Source organism: Balaenoptera physalus (assembly GCF_965194825.1).
Source record: "Balaenoptera physalus genome assembly, chromosome: 15".
NCBI classification, from domain to species: Eukaryota; Metazoa; Chordata; class Mammalia; order Artiodactyla; family Balaenopteridae; genus Balaenoptera; species Balaenoptera physalus.
The window spans coordinates 42,877,595-42,893,642 of NC_138894.1; the positions used below are offsets into that span (position 1 = coordinate 42,877,595).

Below are 16,048 nucleotides of genomic sequence, written 5' to 3' on the forward strand. Positions count from 1 at the left end.
TTAGGTCAAGGTAGCTCACACATATGCCTGAGCCAAGCCCCATTCTGTGTGGGGAGGGGTTGACAGTGTGGTCCCACTCTGTGACACGGTTGTGTGGATGACACAAGTGGGCTAGGCTTCGCTGACCTGCAGGGGTGACTCCCAGCTCAGATCTCAGCTCTACCCACAGAGCAAGATAGTTGCTTACGACCACCCTGGAAGTGGAGGTGCAGGAGGACAGAATGCGGGATAAAACGGAGGGCATGGAGCTGTTCTACGTGACACCGGCTCTGACGGGAGCGGGGCGGGGGCACTCCAGAAGGGCCACCCAGGTAGATCCAACGAGGGCAACTTCCAGGCAACGTCCTCTCCGCACAGTGGTGGTGCCCCTGGGCCTCCCGGGGTGGGCCCTGCCCAGCTCTGCACATACTCTCCGGGGGTCCCACACAGAGGACCCTTGCTCTCGGCCTTCCTCTCCTTCCTCAAGCGTACTCTGGGAAAGGAACTCTGGCAGCCTCTCTCCATACAGCAGGAAACAGCGTTCCCACTAGGGTAGGGCAGCTGGCCCACCCAGGCAAGCCCCCCCCCACCACCACCGCTGCAAACTTTAGTTGGCTCCAAGTTGTAAAACAAAGGCCCTCCCTCCTGCCTGGGTGTGGTGGGAGCTCTGAGTTGGGTGGTACGGCCCTGGCTCAGGCACAAGTAAATCCCACGCTCTCCTACTCAAAGAACTGTCCCAGAAAACCCTTTCTAGACTAGTATCAGGTTCAGACCACAAATACCACCTCTACTCCTTCAGAAGAGGTGAGAAAGGCTTGGCCAACCAGACATGCTAGAAGTCAGTGGGTACTTCAGTCAAAGTTAATGTTTATACTTAGGGTAACTGATTATCATCCAATTCAGAACACTTGAGTGAAAGGTGTCAGAGGTACAAGCTTTCAGTTATAAAATAAGTGAGTCATGGGGATGTAAGGTACAGCATGGTGACTATAATTAATAATACTGTGTTGCTTATTTGAAAGTCTCTAAGAGAACAAATCTTAAAAGTTCTCATCACACACATAAAAAATTTGTAATTATGTATGGTGATCAATGTTAATAGGCCTATTGAGGTGATCATTTTGCAATACATAAAAATATCAAATCATTATGTTATGCACATGAAAGTAATGTAATATTAAACATCAGTTACACCTTAAAAAAATAAAAATCCTGTAGTGGTGGTGTGTAAATCACTTTGAACTCTACCATACAGGCTAAGAGACAAGGGTTAAAAATAACTATATCTACAATATTATGTTAATGGATACACAATATAAAGAGATGTATACTGGGACATCAAAATAAATTATGGAGGTCACGTAAAAAAAAAAATTTTTTTTTTTTTTTAGGATGTGCTTATTAACGTGTCAAATAACAGGATCCAGCAGCAGGTCTGGTAACTACCTAAGTTTCAAATTAGTGATGCACGTGAATGATAATTCAAGATAACTGTTTATAACTATATGTAATGTGAAATGAAAATAAGTGATTTCTGATGGTGACAGAGGTACTGCTAATACTACTGTGGCTTTTTGTCTACATTTACAGTAAAAAAAAAAAAAAATTATACTTCATTTACAGGTTAGTGAAAATGATTAAAAAAACTTCCCTTCCATGTTCACAGGCCCCTTTGATCCAGATAAATGGGGCCCCAGTTAAACACTCCTGCGCCGGCGCCTTCACATAGCTGGCGGAGTCCTGTTGTTGGCTAACTGACAGGCCGCTGCTCTGAGATGTGCTACCTCAGTCCTGCCGGGCAGCCTTTCCTTCTCTCTCCACCTTGTCCTGCCCTCACACCTCTGGTTAGTGCCGCAGCTCCCAGCTTGGACCCTTGCTTCTTGTCTGAGCTGGCAGGGAGTTGGGGCATGGAGGTAGCTGCTTTTCAGTGCTGTGTCTTTGGCTTGAGGGAGATGACTGTCATTTTGCAAAGACTGGCAGGAGGGGGCCCAGTCGTCTGTGGGACACAGGCCTCAAACACGGAGGCTAAGGACAAGAGGCGACATTCAGGGTGTCTTTCTACCATAAGAGCATGTCTGCACCCAGGCATGATGCCCCTTAGAGTGTGTATCTGCTCAAATACTGATAATTATGCCAGAACAGCACAGACTGTCACCCAAAATACACCTGTTCTAAAGTTAACCAGAACCCACAAAGAGATTTTTTAAATAACAAAATCTAAAAAGAGGCAACCTCCACCCCCCAAAAAATACCTTCAGAAGCAAACTGGATCCTATTTTTGTTTAAATACCATCAAAATGCCTTGTGTATATTCTAGAGTCAGTACAATTGCTGCTCAGATCCTTAAATCCAGTCAGTGTTGTCCAAAAGAGCTTTCTGTGATACTGGAAAAGTTCTGAATGCTCTGTTCAATCAATATGGTAGCCACCAGACAGATGTGATGACTGAATACTTGGAATGTGGCCAGATAACTGAAAAATCTGATCTTTAATTTTACTTAATTTCAATAGCCACGTGTGACTCATGACTTCCGAAGAGTGCAGATCTATGCCTATCAATCCCTGAGATATTTGGAAAATCACATCACAAATAACCCTGAAGTATTTTTGATTGAGGATAAATAAAATGCACTTTGCTCAAATTCTATTTGGCCTGGGAAATAACTCACACATGTTACGGCTTTTCAGCACTAAGGATTTGAAAAGAACCTCTGATTAGATTTCAGGTAAAAGTCACTGGACCACAACATACATGGCATCAGTTATTTGAACTTCTACTTTCTAATCAAGTAATTTAGCCACCACTCTCGTGAGTGAACAGTCAGATGCCAGGACCACATATTACCCGGTAAAGCTGCAGAGAAGACTTGAGGCCTGTAAGGCTGGACCTGGATGCAGTCAGGTGGTCAGCAGCGTCTGCTACATTATACAGCCAGCGGATCAGCTCTTCCAGCTGACAGCAAAATGCCTGTGTAGACAAATTAACACGTGGTGTTACACATGGAACCGCTGTTTACATTTTCAAAGGCTAAAAATACCTGGGGGAATCCCAGGATACAGACTGTGTGCCTTTCGCGAGCATTCCCCACTGAGGTGTTGTCTCCTCTCTCCTCCATGCCTGTCCCCACCCCGTGACTCCAGACCTCCGCCAGGGCAATAAGAAGAGCGCACCTGGTTCTGTGGCCCCCTCAGTCTGAGAAAGTCCAGCCCCACAGGTAGGGACAGAGGAGCTCAGGTGAGGGCAGGGACAGGGACAGCCCAGAAGGGGCCTGCCTGGCACAGAGACCAGTTCCTGGGTCAGCACTACCGCCAACTCTAAAACTGCTCCTGGGGAAAACGTGGACGTAAAATACGTGACCATGATCGTGACTGACCTGATCCTATGCCTGAAAACGACTGAATTAAAACTGCTTGTCCCTGTTCTGCTCCCACCCGCCCAGGGAGCTGGGGCCCTAGACTCCTGCCACCCACTCATCAGGGGTGGCTGTGACCCAAGCACTTCACCCCACGGTCTCTCTCAATCTTTCATCACAAAGGAGGGCACACGCTAACACCTGTCCTACCTGCTCCACCGTACAAATAAAGTCATCCACGGGACATCGGGGGGCAGGTTAAAGCCCTTCTGTGATGTCGCTATTGGGGACACAGCCCTCGGGCTGGCTGCCCTGCTGCCGTGTGGACACAGCACCTGGGCGCTCAGCCGGAAGGCAGGCCGTGGGCTCTCCGAGTGTGTGTACAGCCACGCTCCAAACATCCTTGTGTCAGGGACTACGCGAAGCGCTCGACATGAATTACTTCATTTAATCCACACGACAGTCCCACAGAGGCAAAGCTCCCCATTCTACAAATGAGCAAACTGAAGAGACTGAGCCAAAATTCACATCTGCCTGATGCTGACAACCCTATTCCACGAAGCACTAGCTCCACCTCCTGGTAGTCTTAGGTGGTCCACAAGAGAAGGTTCAGTGACCAAGAAGCCTAGGAAATGGTGCATCTGATACCTCCAACCCTGCAGTTACACCGTTTTATCAAACTGAAGCTCTGAGAAGTCCTTCGGCCAAGAAACACTTTCACTGAGCCCGTATTTCCTGAAGGCATCTGAGCACAGGTCCTTCCTGTGCAGAGTACCCGTTAATCCTCAAGGTCAAGTGCCTCGGGGAGCAGCCTGGATAGTGTTAGCAGCTCAGGCTCCAGCCCTTGCTAACTGTGCACGGGTAGGTTACCTCATGTCTCACCGCCTTTTTCTCCAACTGTGATATGAGAACGCCAGTAGAAAGTCATGAGGATTAGACAGGAGAAGGTGCAATACAGTGCCTGGCGCATAAGTACTCAGTGTCACTAGGTTTTATTATGAAGTGAGTGGGCTGGGGGAAGAAAGACGACTCCTCTGAAATGCTGAGTTTACCTTCACACACTGCACGAGCGACTCTTTTCCCTGCTCTCCTCCTCTCCTGGGAGGCTGCCCTTTGGCATCTGGATCCGAGAATGCCCGCTGGTCCAACATCGCCGGCAAGGAGGCGCGTGTTCTCAGCAGTCCAGAGGAGACCCCCAGGGCCTGGCTGCTCACCAGACCGCCCTCTCCCGCTGAGCCCCTTGCACGGACGAAGGAGCGCAGCAAACAGTGGTTGTGGTCCTCAGGGCTCCGGGACCCTCTGAGGGCAGCCCCAGAGGGAAGCTGGCTTTGGCTGGAGTCCGACGGGAGGGAAGCTGGCCCATCACTGTCTGACACGTCCAGGGATCTCTGCCCTTCGGCAGCATCAGTGGGCAGGGGCACCAAGGTGGGAATGCAACCCAGATACGAAACCAAGCTAGACACCTGCGTCAGCCGAGAGGGCAGGGCCAGATACTCGTCATCACTTTCCACCTCCTCTTGTGGTTTCCACCCAGACTCCGCGCAGGCGAAGTGCCCGATACCCTGGCTGGCCCCCTTCTCCCTTTCCAGCCTGGGTGAGGGCCACCCTCTGTCCCGTGTTCTCAGGTGGGGAGAGCCCAGCTCAAGGTGCTTGCCCACAGGTGGCCAGTGCTTCATGCCCCTCAGGGCTGGCTCTCTGCTCTCCCAAGGAGCGTCCCTACTGCCTGGGGCTCTGGGGGTAGAGGCAATGGGGCTACAAGATGCCAACCCCACACTGCCCTGCTTCTGGGGTACTCCAGAGGGCCACCGCTTAGAGATCGGCTCTCTGGGCCCTGAGAACGGCAGGGCAGCGGCCTCTGCTGCTGGGCAACTGTGCGAGACATTAGTGGGTGACTTCAGAGTGCTTGCTGGGGAGACGGAGAAGCTATCCAGGTCTACGCCTGAGTCCTGCAGGACGGGCTCAGCCAGCACGCGGCTGTCAAGGTGTTTTGGGAGCTGAGGCCCGGGCCTGAGGGGGTAAGTATAGTCCAGCAGGTCTTCATACTCTTTATTCGGGCTCCAGAGCGGGGAGTGGCGGTCAGGGGACGGAGGCAGGGAATCCGGCAGCACGCAGGCCCAGTACTCGGCCTGGAAGGAGAGGCGCCTCCTGCCCAGCCCGGGAGCATCGCCCCCTGAGGACACTGGCTGGGGCGACCACTGGAACCGAGGCCCCAGCCCCACCACCGAGGGGGTCGACGGCGGCACAGCCAGCTCCAGGGAGGAGGAGACCTTGGCAAGGGAGCAACTCTGAGGCTCCGCCTTCTCCTGGTGACCCTGGAGGCTGCTGCCCGGGGATGAGGCAGAGACGCTGCAGCTGGAAGACTGAGGCGCAGTGGCACCTGGGCTCACGGCGGACCTCCACCTTGACGGGAACGGGCACCCCGAGACGTGAGACTGCGGGCTGCGGGCTAGCACCTGCGGCGACTCCACTGGGGGCGGGTCGTCGTCAGTGTCGGCACCACGTCCTGAGCAAAGAGCGGTGGTTCTGGGAATGGTGCGAGTCTGAGGTAGCTCCTCTGAGGCAGAAAGCCTAGTCTCCTCCATCTGCAGTGACAGGAGGGAAGGAAAAGGTGAAAATAAGCACGTCAAATTTCTTCCCTCAATGACAAGTTGGCGCTTTTCTCTGGGGACCCAGATGATACTGAGGAAAGGTCTTGAAAGGAAGAGCCTGCTACCCGGTGCAAGAATCAGACAGAGTGTGCTGCTGGCGGCTGGAGACGCAGCCTGCTCCGGGGAGCAGACTGCCTGCCCCGAGCTGATCCCACCCCCCGTCCCTTCCGAAGTTCTCCCTCCGCAGATGCCTAGTTCGCGAGCGAGCAGAACTCAAGGAGCTCTGTCGTGCTGAAGTTGGAACACACTGCCTAACCTTTGAGAAGCGTGTCCTGGGCGGGCAGAACCTCAACCGTTCTGTCGCTGACGGGACTCGCATCCGAACCCGGCAGTCAGGCAGCCCACCTGGCTCAGCTCACGCCCAGCGGTGACGCGTGGCAAAGTGAGTCATCCGCCTCAGCCTCTTCACTTCAGGTTTTTAACATGCTCGGTGAAGAGGCTGCCGCCAAGGCGGGCAGGACAGCACAGAGGTTAAGGGCATGGGCTTTGGAACCAGACAGACCTGAGGCCAGGCCCTAGCTGCCAGCTTCCAGATGTACGACTTTGAGCCTCACTTCTCTCACCTGTAAAACGGGGGTAGTGGTAGGACCGCTTCCTCAGGAAATGCGGATTAAATGAGCTCAAGGGTGAAAAGCACAGGGTGAGAGCTCAACAAACAGCAGCGTTACAATAGCACCAGACCCGCACTCAGGGAACAGCCCATTTCTGCATTTGTTCACGTGCCGCCAGCCTCACTGAATCTGTCTCAGGTACCCGAGCCTTGCACCGCCCCTAGCCCCCAGGCAGGTGGGCCTAGCCTCTGTTTTCTCCCAGACAGTCAGCTCAGCACCTCCTCCCAAGATGGGGCTCTGGGGGCAGCATGTGGCGGTCAATGCCACAATGACACGGAAGAGATCAAAGCCGTTCCCATGAAAGGACTTGGCAAGCAGAACATAACAGGACGTAGAGATGGGAGGGACAGGTCCATCAGGTAACCTTCCCGACTATACTGAGGGCCTGAAAGATCCAGTGATTTGCCTGAGGTCACAGACACAGGCAGGACTCCCTGCTCCACGTGACTCCCATCAGGCGAAGTTGCCCTGTCATCAGGGAGGCCCCCAAAATTCTCCTTGCCCAGAGATGGTGCTGCCCACCATAGGGGCTCTAAGGTACCGCCAGGTTCCCTGGGTCCCAAGGGGATACAGTCTAAGAGCCCTCAGGAGCCCACAGCCCCGGACCCGCCTTTCCCACATCTCCTCAGGGGCGCTGTAAAGCCTACACATCACCAAGTCAAAAACAGGACATGGCTCCCCCCGTCAGGGCTCCCCTGGCCTAGCCCTCTGGACAGTAGGTCTTGGCCATAGCGTCCCTGATCCTCAAAAGGTCACCAGTCACACTCTTGAGGAACAGGAGATGCTGTGGACAGAGCCCCCTGCTGGCCCCAAGGCCCAACTCTCTATGTGAAGCTGTAAAACAGAAATCATCACACCCAAGCTCCCCGACTTCCCCACCTCGTACGGAGGCTGGGAAAGCGTGTAAGATGCTGACACAGTGCTGGAAGGTACTCTCAGAGGACAGCTTTAGGTGAAGCTACAGTCCCACTTGCCTCAGCCCCTACCTGGCTTCTCACGGAGTGCAAATCTCCAGTCCCCAGGCTGGCAGGGGGAAGCAGGGAACTGAGAGCCGGCTTAGACCCACCCGCTGCCGGCTCCCTGCTGGCCCCGTTGGCCTGCGGCTGGCAGGCTCCCGAGGGGCCAGGGCCAGCCCCACCGTGACAGGCAGGGAGCCCCTGGGCACCCCCGACAGCGGAGGCAGGCCCCCCCTCGGCTTCCAGGTGGGGCAGCTGCTCCCCGTGCGCAGGTCCTGCAGGATCCAGCTCCTGCTCCGGGCAGCTCCACCCCCCAGGGCACGGGGCCTTCGCGTCCGCGGCTGCCTCTGCCTTTTCTTCTCCCAGGGCCATCGAGATATTCCTAGATCAGGGCTCTGCTGAAGCTTCAGCTCCCTACAAAATGGGAAGGGGAGAGAAAAAGAGAAGCTTTCTGCATCTACGGCTAAGAAACCTTGTTTTTTACATTTTAATGATTAAGACAAACACTTTTTTGGCCAAAAGAGCAAATGATGGCTCCCTCCTCGAAGGAAAACAGAGGGCTGGCTTTTCCTCAGCTCCAGACCCGTCCACAAGGGACATGGGAGCACGTCACTGTGTCCTCTGCTGTTGCGTGGCTGGCAGCAGTCCCAGCAGCAGGTGCCAGGAGGCTCAGTGCAGGCCCCGATCAGAGTCAAGGTCTGTCCCACCTCAAGTCACCTTTCCGCCCCTGTCGCTTTGGCCTAGCCCCGCTGGGGAAGGGGCCTGGCCTGGGCCCCCCCTGCGCCAGCCTGCAGCAGTTGTCGTGGCAACACACCCGGCGGCAGGCGGCTCCAGGCCGCGGAGGCCGAGAGGCAGCCTCGCACCCACACCCGGCCTGTGGGGCTCCAAGATGGCCCGTGACCGGAGGCAGCGGCAGCTCTCCTCCTGCTGACTGGGTTACAGGTAACCGGCGACTGAGGGAACCGTGGAAATCCAGCTGGTAACAACGGCAACGGTCACACCGCGTGCGTGCACCTGACAGTGAGAGAGAAGCACACCGGGCAGGTGGCGGGCAGATGGGGCGGGGTGGGGGGGGGCCGGGCAGTGTACCAGGGTGAGCACTCGGGGCGAGAGAAGGAACAATCTGGGAGCTGGATCTGAAAACAGAACCGTTCCAACAGGAGCTTCAGGGGCCACAGAGGGAGACCCCCCAGCCTGAGTGTGCAGGCAGGGGCTCTGCCAGGAGCCCTGACCGGATGGGGTGGGACAAAAAAACGGGCAGGAAGAGAACTCCAGGAGGATCTGGACAGGGAGGTGAGGGAAGCGCAAGTGCCCGGGATTTGGGCGGCCGCCTGGAATGCACTGGGTCAACCTCAAAGCTAAAACCTGGCCAGAAACAGCCCCACGTCCTCAGAGACGAGAAGGCGGATGACGGCAAGAGGAGGCGCCAGTGGCAGCAGGGAAGCCAGAGAGGGCAGAGGAGGCTGGGGCCGCGGGCTCATCCTGCTGGGTGGGCCCTCACACTGAGAACCACCACTGGTGCGGACCGTGTGCCCGGAAAACAAGAGTGTCCTGCCCTGCCTGCCTGGCGAGGCTCCAGACAATCAGAGGCGAGCCTAGAGCACAACACACGTCACACGCACTCTCATCTCCTCCTCACGGCCAGCAGCACGCGCGCAGGGACTAATCAGAAGAATGACTGTCCTGAACCGGTCACACGTGGTTCAAATATAAAATACACTGCACATGTAAGTCTCCCTCCAGCCCTGTCCCCATTCCTAAAACGAGCCAGGGCATGCGGGGCATGACGACAGCGCCTGTGCACAGCGCATGCTGAGTGTCAGCTAGTGTTTGGGGGGGGAGGGGCGGAATCAGTGCAGAAAGTCACCTTGCAAGGAACGAAGGAGTCCAACAGAGGAAGAAAAAGCAGGTATTTTTTCATATAAATCAAGCAAAATGCTTACCACTACATACTCCCACAAAAACAGGTAAATAGTCTAATTAAAGCTGTGTGTGTTTCTCATCTCTTGATTGTATATGCAGACAAACACAAAAATCTACTTCATCCTTCCCCCTCTTTTTACATGAAAGTAGCAAACTGTACAGGACACGCTGTTCAGAACCTTGCTTTTCTTTCTTCTTTTTTTTTAAATGAAATATCGGGCTTCCCTGGTGGCGCAGTGGTTGAGAGTCTGCCTGCCAATGCAGGGGACACGGGTTCGAGCCCTGGTCTGGGAAGATCCCACATGCCGCGGAGCAACTGGGCCCGTGAGCCACAACTACTGAGCCCGCGCGTCTGGAGCCTGTGCTCCGCAACAAGAGAGGCCGCGATAGTGAGAGGCCCGCGCACCGCGATGAAGAGTGGCCCCCACTCACCGCAACTGGAGAAAGCCCTCGCACAGAAACGAAGACCCAGCACAGCCAAAAATAAATAAATAAATAAAATATGGTATGAAGTTAAAAAAAAAAAATGAAATATCTTGGAGATCTTTCCTTAGCAATAAACAGACAGCGCTCTCTTTTTCTTAACCGCTGCCCAGCACTGTACTCCACTGTAAGGATGCACGCCAGCATGTTCCACCGGTCCCCTACTGGTGGGTATTCACGTTAGATCCAACCTTTTGCTACTACACACAACGCTGTGTGAACCACACACACACACCACTGCACGCGTGCTAGCACACCCACAGCGCCAAAAGTCAGAAGGAGAACTGCTGAGGCGAAGGGGGCCCGCATGCGTACTTCTGGCATATGTTCTACCTCCACCGGGTGGCATCAATTTATACTCCCACCGGTGGCCTGAGAGAGTGCCAGTTTCCCGCAGAAGGCAGGTCCTCCTATCCTCATTTCACAGAGGGGGAAACCTCTCAGAGAGAGTCAAATCCAGGCCTGTGTGACTCCAGAACCCAAGCTCTTTATAAACTGGGGAACAAGTTACAAAACAGAAAGACACACAAAGTAGAAGAGGGGAGAGGCTGGTACAGGGACAAAGAGATGAGTGACCAAGTCCTGCCGAGAACGATTTTCATGGAGCCACATCCTCACCTACTGGCTATTTAAGAAACTGCACATGAAGACGATTCAGGCAAACTGTGTTTTCACAATTAGAGGAATAAGCTGAGCCCACAAGCTGGAAATATTAGGGTGACGGCTGAATCTAGCCTGCAGCCCCCAATTTCTACTTCTTGCTCCACCTCTAGAAATTCTCTCAATGGCCAGAGTTGGGCCATGATGGGTGGCTAATACCCCTTTTACTCTCCTAGTCCTCTCCCCCTCCACTAAAGCGTGTGGTCATAAGACAGGACTGGAATAAGATGATGCTGGGGCAAAAGAGGGGTGCAAACAAATGATCTCTGTCTTTGTTTTAATGATGTATTTTTGATTTGTCTTGTCTGGATCTCGTTATTCAAAAAAGAAGGTATCCGTTCATTCTGGGGGTGAGTGTTGAGCTAGAATTATAAGCTATGCAGGAGATATACCTCTAGATAACTTTCAAGTATACATACAAACCTGAACTAGGTTAACAGTGTCGCCAGAGGCCCTTCAGCAACCAGGAAAGAAGGTCTGAAATTCAGTGACTTTCATGGAAATGGTACTTCTGAAGAGACAGATTATAGGTGGTTATTTTCTCAGTCTGGATACGCAGTACCTTCATAATCTTACGTATTAATCTGCCTAACAAATCATGCTGTATTTTTCCTGTGCCACAGGAGTTTTATATGAGAACTAAGACAGATTCATGTGAAAGAAAAAAAGTCCATGAGTGTTCATTCCAAATTCTATGTAAAGTACTACAGAATACAAAGAAAAGAGAAATCAAATCGGAGCGAGATAATCAGGGGAAACTCCTTGAAGTAATGACTGCTGAATACATCAATCATGTTGAAGAAAACATCAGCCTAGCAAATGTATAAGCTCTGGATTTCTAGGGCTCAACTCTGTCTGCACCTGTCAGGTGGGCATCTGTAATACTGCATGAAAGTCCAGTCCTCGTTTCCATAGATTCTAGATTTTACACATCATCATTCCTTCTAACCCTCTGAGGGTGAGGGTGGAGATGGGGATTCTGCTTGAACCCTTCCAGTGAGAGACAGCTTACTCCTTTCCTAAACACCCAATGGACTGCTCAGATGAAAACAACCTGCTATGCTGTCTGTAGCTTCAAACAACCTACTACTCTACGTGGGTCCTCCCTGCTCTCTGATCACACATTTTACAGTGTTTCTGGAGGCTAGCAGCTCCTTGGTGGGCAGAGGCCTCACTCAGCCTCCTTCCTAACCGGGAAGCAACAGGAGATTGGACAGAGTGACCGGAGAGCTCTGAGCACAGACAATGAACAATGAATTCAAGCCTCCCATCTGAGAAAGGTCTGCACACACCAGTTCAGCCCTGTGCTTGGCCAAACCAAGCGACAAGACACATAAGCTTCACGATGTTCTAGGGACCACCTGGAGTTTGGTATTAAAATTCTCCATTAGTTTCCAGGACCTGCAGAGACCGTATGACCTACCAGATATAATTAGGAGTTACGTAGGCGTGGCTTACTCCTGCCCTACAGTAGAAGTATGGGGTCACACTAACTGGGTAAGCCTGGACTCCTGACGCTTCCTGGTACCTGCTGCACCACCCTCGTGCAGGCCTGTCACAGCTACCAGGACTTCCTCCCACTTGCTTCTGTCCAGGATGGAGAACAGAGGACTGGGAGGTGTGCGCGTGTGTGTTGGGGGGTGGGTGGTGATGCCCCTCTCTTAACCATTTAAATGTACAAATGATCGACTTAGGGAGCAATCCTCCTCTGATCAAAAAGACTTTCCCCACGATTCTGTACATCACAAGCTCCCCTTCCAAACAACCTGATTAATACCAACTCCGCCCAGGAAGCTGGGTTCTGGTCAGGGCCTGTCTCTGTAGCCAAGTGCACAGACAGCACCTGTACCGGCCACGGAGGCCAGGCGCTGCCTGACAGAGCCAGCCCTACCAGTTCAAGGGCCAAAGCCTTGAAGCTCCGTGCTGCTTCTGCAGGAGGCCACAGGTGTCAGCGGTCACGGCATGCACACACAGTGGCAGAATCTGGCCAGAGAAGCAGACAAAGAGGCTCTCAATGCCACTTTCTCTAGGAACATAAAGCTACCCACAAGGAAAGGGGGCCAGTGGGGAGGACCCAGCACTGTCAGGTTGCTGGAAGGCTTCTGGGGGAACGAGATGGACAGCACCAGTCCAGGCATGGGCGGCAGCATGAAAGCGGGTAAAGACTTATGCGGGGGAGGCCAACAAAAGGGGCAGTCACAAGAGGGCCAGGCCTGCCTCGGGGGGTGGGGGGGTGCCGGGAACGCTGTGGCGGGAGGTTTGAGACTGGGAGGCGGACCTGCCGCCGTTCCACCTGCTCCTTCCTTGGATGTATGAGCCCTGCAGCCCATCAGCCCTCCACAATGGCCCTGTCTTTCCCTGTGGGGCAGGTCACCCTGAGTGTTCTGTCCCCCTCCTTGGCAGGTGAAAGCAAGCAAAATGAAAAGGGAGAACAGGCTCAAAGCTATGAAGGGGTAGACTCATCTCCCACAGCTTGGCAATAGGTCGACGCCGTCTTCAGGATCCTTGGCCCCAGTAGCCCCTTTCCTTCCCCGCCACTGGGGCAGCTTCCTTACCTTTTGCTTGGAGTCAAAGAGTCCTCCAGGGCCCTAGGAGGCACACTGGGTCCCTCTAATAAAGTGGTGGGAAGGCTGCCACCAGACTGCTCTCCCCTCCTTTCACACTCGCACTCAATAGCTGGCTGACTGGGGCTGCAGAGAACCTCGCAGCAAGGCCAGTCTTCTAACTTGTCATGAGAGGTCTTTAGATGACCTTTAAAGAGGTGCAACTGTCACATCTACAAGGATCTTACCTGAGCTTCCAGCCACCCCTCCCCTCAACCCCAAGCTCTCTGGCCTCCTCAGCAGTCAGTAGATTGTTGCCATCCAACAAAGCTCGAAGTATGAGGATGATGGGGACTGAACATGTCAATCAACTGGACACTGTTCCCACCAAAGAGCAAGGCCGAAAAACAGCTGCCCTGTAACAAAAATCGTTCCTACTGTCTGAAGAAGCTGGCCCTGGACCACATGGCCGCAGTTCCACAGGCCACTGCTTTTACTGTACTGACAGTTTTCTGTGAGTCTGCTGGGCTAATCGTATGAAGATTGGTAAGAATCTTACTGATTTTCTGGCGATACTATTAAGAACACTTCTCTTTGGAGAAGAATTCTCAGGTCTCAGTAATAGAAACAGCTGTTTCACTGAGTAGCCAGTTTGTTTTTACTTTATATAGGTACTGGCAAAACTGGTTCCAAAAAATATTCTCCTCTTTGCTCTTGCTGCTTGGAAGCTCAGAACCAAATCAGTAGTCCCACCCAAGTAAAATGTATAGCACAGAGAGGCACTCACCTTTTGTACTTATCTTTGATTTCTCTTAATTTTCTTTTACCCTATCTGCCTCAATCACTTTTATTAAAAATCTTGTTACACTGAAACTATTTTGGAAAGATTCCTCAAATCATTTTTGGAACAAAATAGAGGAACTGTTAAAAACAGAAGGAAAAAAAAACCCAACAACTCCTAAATCCAAGACTTCATCTCAATACCAGAAGGAAACAAAGCCTGTTTACCAGTACATCTAAAAAGCAAATGTAGATACTTATGTTAGTACTTTTCTACTCAAAGTCCACGGAAAAGCAGCATATGCAGCACCTCAGAGCCTGTTGGGAATGCAGATTCTCAGGCACTACCCCAGAGCTTTGGGATCAGAATCTGCATTTTAGCAAGCTCTCGAGGTGGTTGGTAAGCACAGTAATGTTTCAGAACCACCAGGTTAGTAAGCCTGTTTCAGGGCCTTGAAAGGGAACTATGATGGCTTTACAACCATTCATCAAGCGCCTACTTATGCGAGGCATACAAAGAAGGAAAATTATGGTCCTTGTCCTTAAGGTCTTTCCAACAGGACACTAGAAAAAGCTCACACCTTGTGGCAGGTTTTTAATGGTTAATTATAGAATGTCACAACTGGAAGGGCATCTTCAGAAAGAACAGTATTCCCTAGAAAGGATTCAAGATTCATGTGACTACACTAAAAGCAGAATCAGAGACCAGAATTCTCCTGAGATAGTTATAAGTGAGAAGAGGTACGGTTTTTGCTTTGGGGACTCCAAATAATTTGAGAAACTGACATGCCAAGGGGACCTACAGCTGGAAGGAAATGGACAACTTAGCCTGTTTCCTGTGACCAGAAAGTGGTACAGGAAAACCTGGAAGTGAGGCAACATCCTCCTAGGGGATGTATGTGCCACCTCAAGGTCTGGCAAATAGTTTTAGAGCTACCAGAAGACTTCTTCCACTTTTCACAATGTTTGTGAACAACTTTAAAGATAGGAGACAGTTTTTAAGGGAGAACAGATTTAAGTTAAAAGGAGAGAAGCCACTTCAAGTCCACCTCCATCTGAACCAACATTTTTGTCAGCTGTATCAGCCCCCATCTCCTCTGTTTTCACATGACCATTTTGAGTAACAGACCACATGAAGAGTGCATCAAATACTACTGTACTACTTGGCCAAATTGTTATTTGGCACTCCATCAATCTCCAGTGGGTAGAGGTACTCTAAACGCATAAACAAGTAATCTTCCATGGAATACTTTTACAGTGGGGGGAAAAGTCTCGAATGGCTTAAGGGATTTTTTAAAATCAAGGAACAGATAAGGACCAAGAGGCAGACAGAACCTGAAGGGTCAAATACTATACAGATATTTAGCACTAGTGAATCTGTTCAAGTACGTTTATTTTTATCCTAACAACTGCTAACAGCTACTAAACATTTTCTTTGTGCCAGGAACTATGCTAAGCACTTTATGTCAATATTTTACTTAAACCTCAGAAATAATGGAGTAGGACCTATTGTCACTCCCACTTTATATAGAGACTGAGGCATACAGAAGTTAAATAACTTGTCCATAGAGTTACTAACATGGCGGAGCTAAAGTCTGATTTGACTTGAGAGCCAGAGCTCAACTGTCTCCCTCGCCTGTAAGAATAATTGGGCCGAGTTAAAGGAATTAAAGTTTTTATTTTGTCAACTTTTGGCTACACTGCTGATTTTTTGTTTTCTTTCGGCTTCCTTCAATCACTGAGTGCCTTCTATGTTCCAAGAACTGTGCTACGGGCTGGAGAAACCACAATACAGTGTGATGTATAAAATCAGAGGCTATGGAAGGCTGTGCAAAGGAGGGAGCGATTATTAGTTGTGGGGTAGGGCAAGGGCTTTAAAAAGCTTTCCAGAAGACATGAAACCTGAATTGTTCGCTCTTTTCTGTACCGGGTGGCCCAGAACTGACCGACCCAGGTAGTGGAGGGAACAAGGATGAGAAGGGGTGACCTCTACCTCTTTTAACCAAGCCCTGTATCGTTGACTCCTTGACCCAACACATTTTGTCATGCATTTTAACGATACCCTTTACACCCTAGGTCCAGGAACGTAAGGGTATTTATGAATGTCATCTAT

At 51.6% G+C, this 16,048-nt stretch overlaps 1 protein-coding gene across 7 annotated transcripts in view; it reads right to left on the reverse strand.

The window, feature by feature from the left end:
• The window catches only part of CEP68 (centrosomal protein 68), a 36,689-nt gene that overhangs the window by 9,366 nt on the left and 11,275 nt on the right, over nucleotides 1-16,048 (reverse strand). For 5 of the 7 annotated variants that reach the window (XR_014253959.1, XM_082426612.1, XM_082426611.1 and 2 more), the window contains exons 2-4: nucleotides 7,577-7,960; nucleotides 4,384-5,913; nucleotides 2,824-2,946 (exon numbers count right to left, since the gene is read on the reverse strand). Coding sequence is in view for 6 of the 7 variants with exons in the window: in XM_082426612.1 (XP_082282738.1) it covers nucleotides 2,824-2,946; nucleotides 4,384-5,913; nucleotides 7,577-7,918 (1,995 nt within the window). In the remaining variant the exon portion in view is untranslated. The other 2 variants (XM_082426614.1, XM_082426615.1) reach the window with 2 other exon arrangements.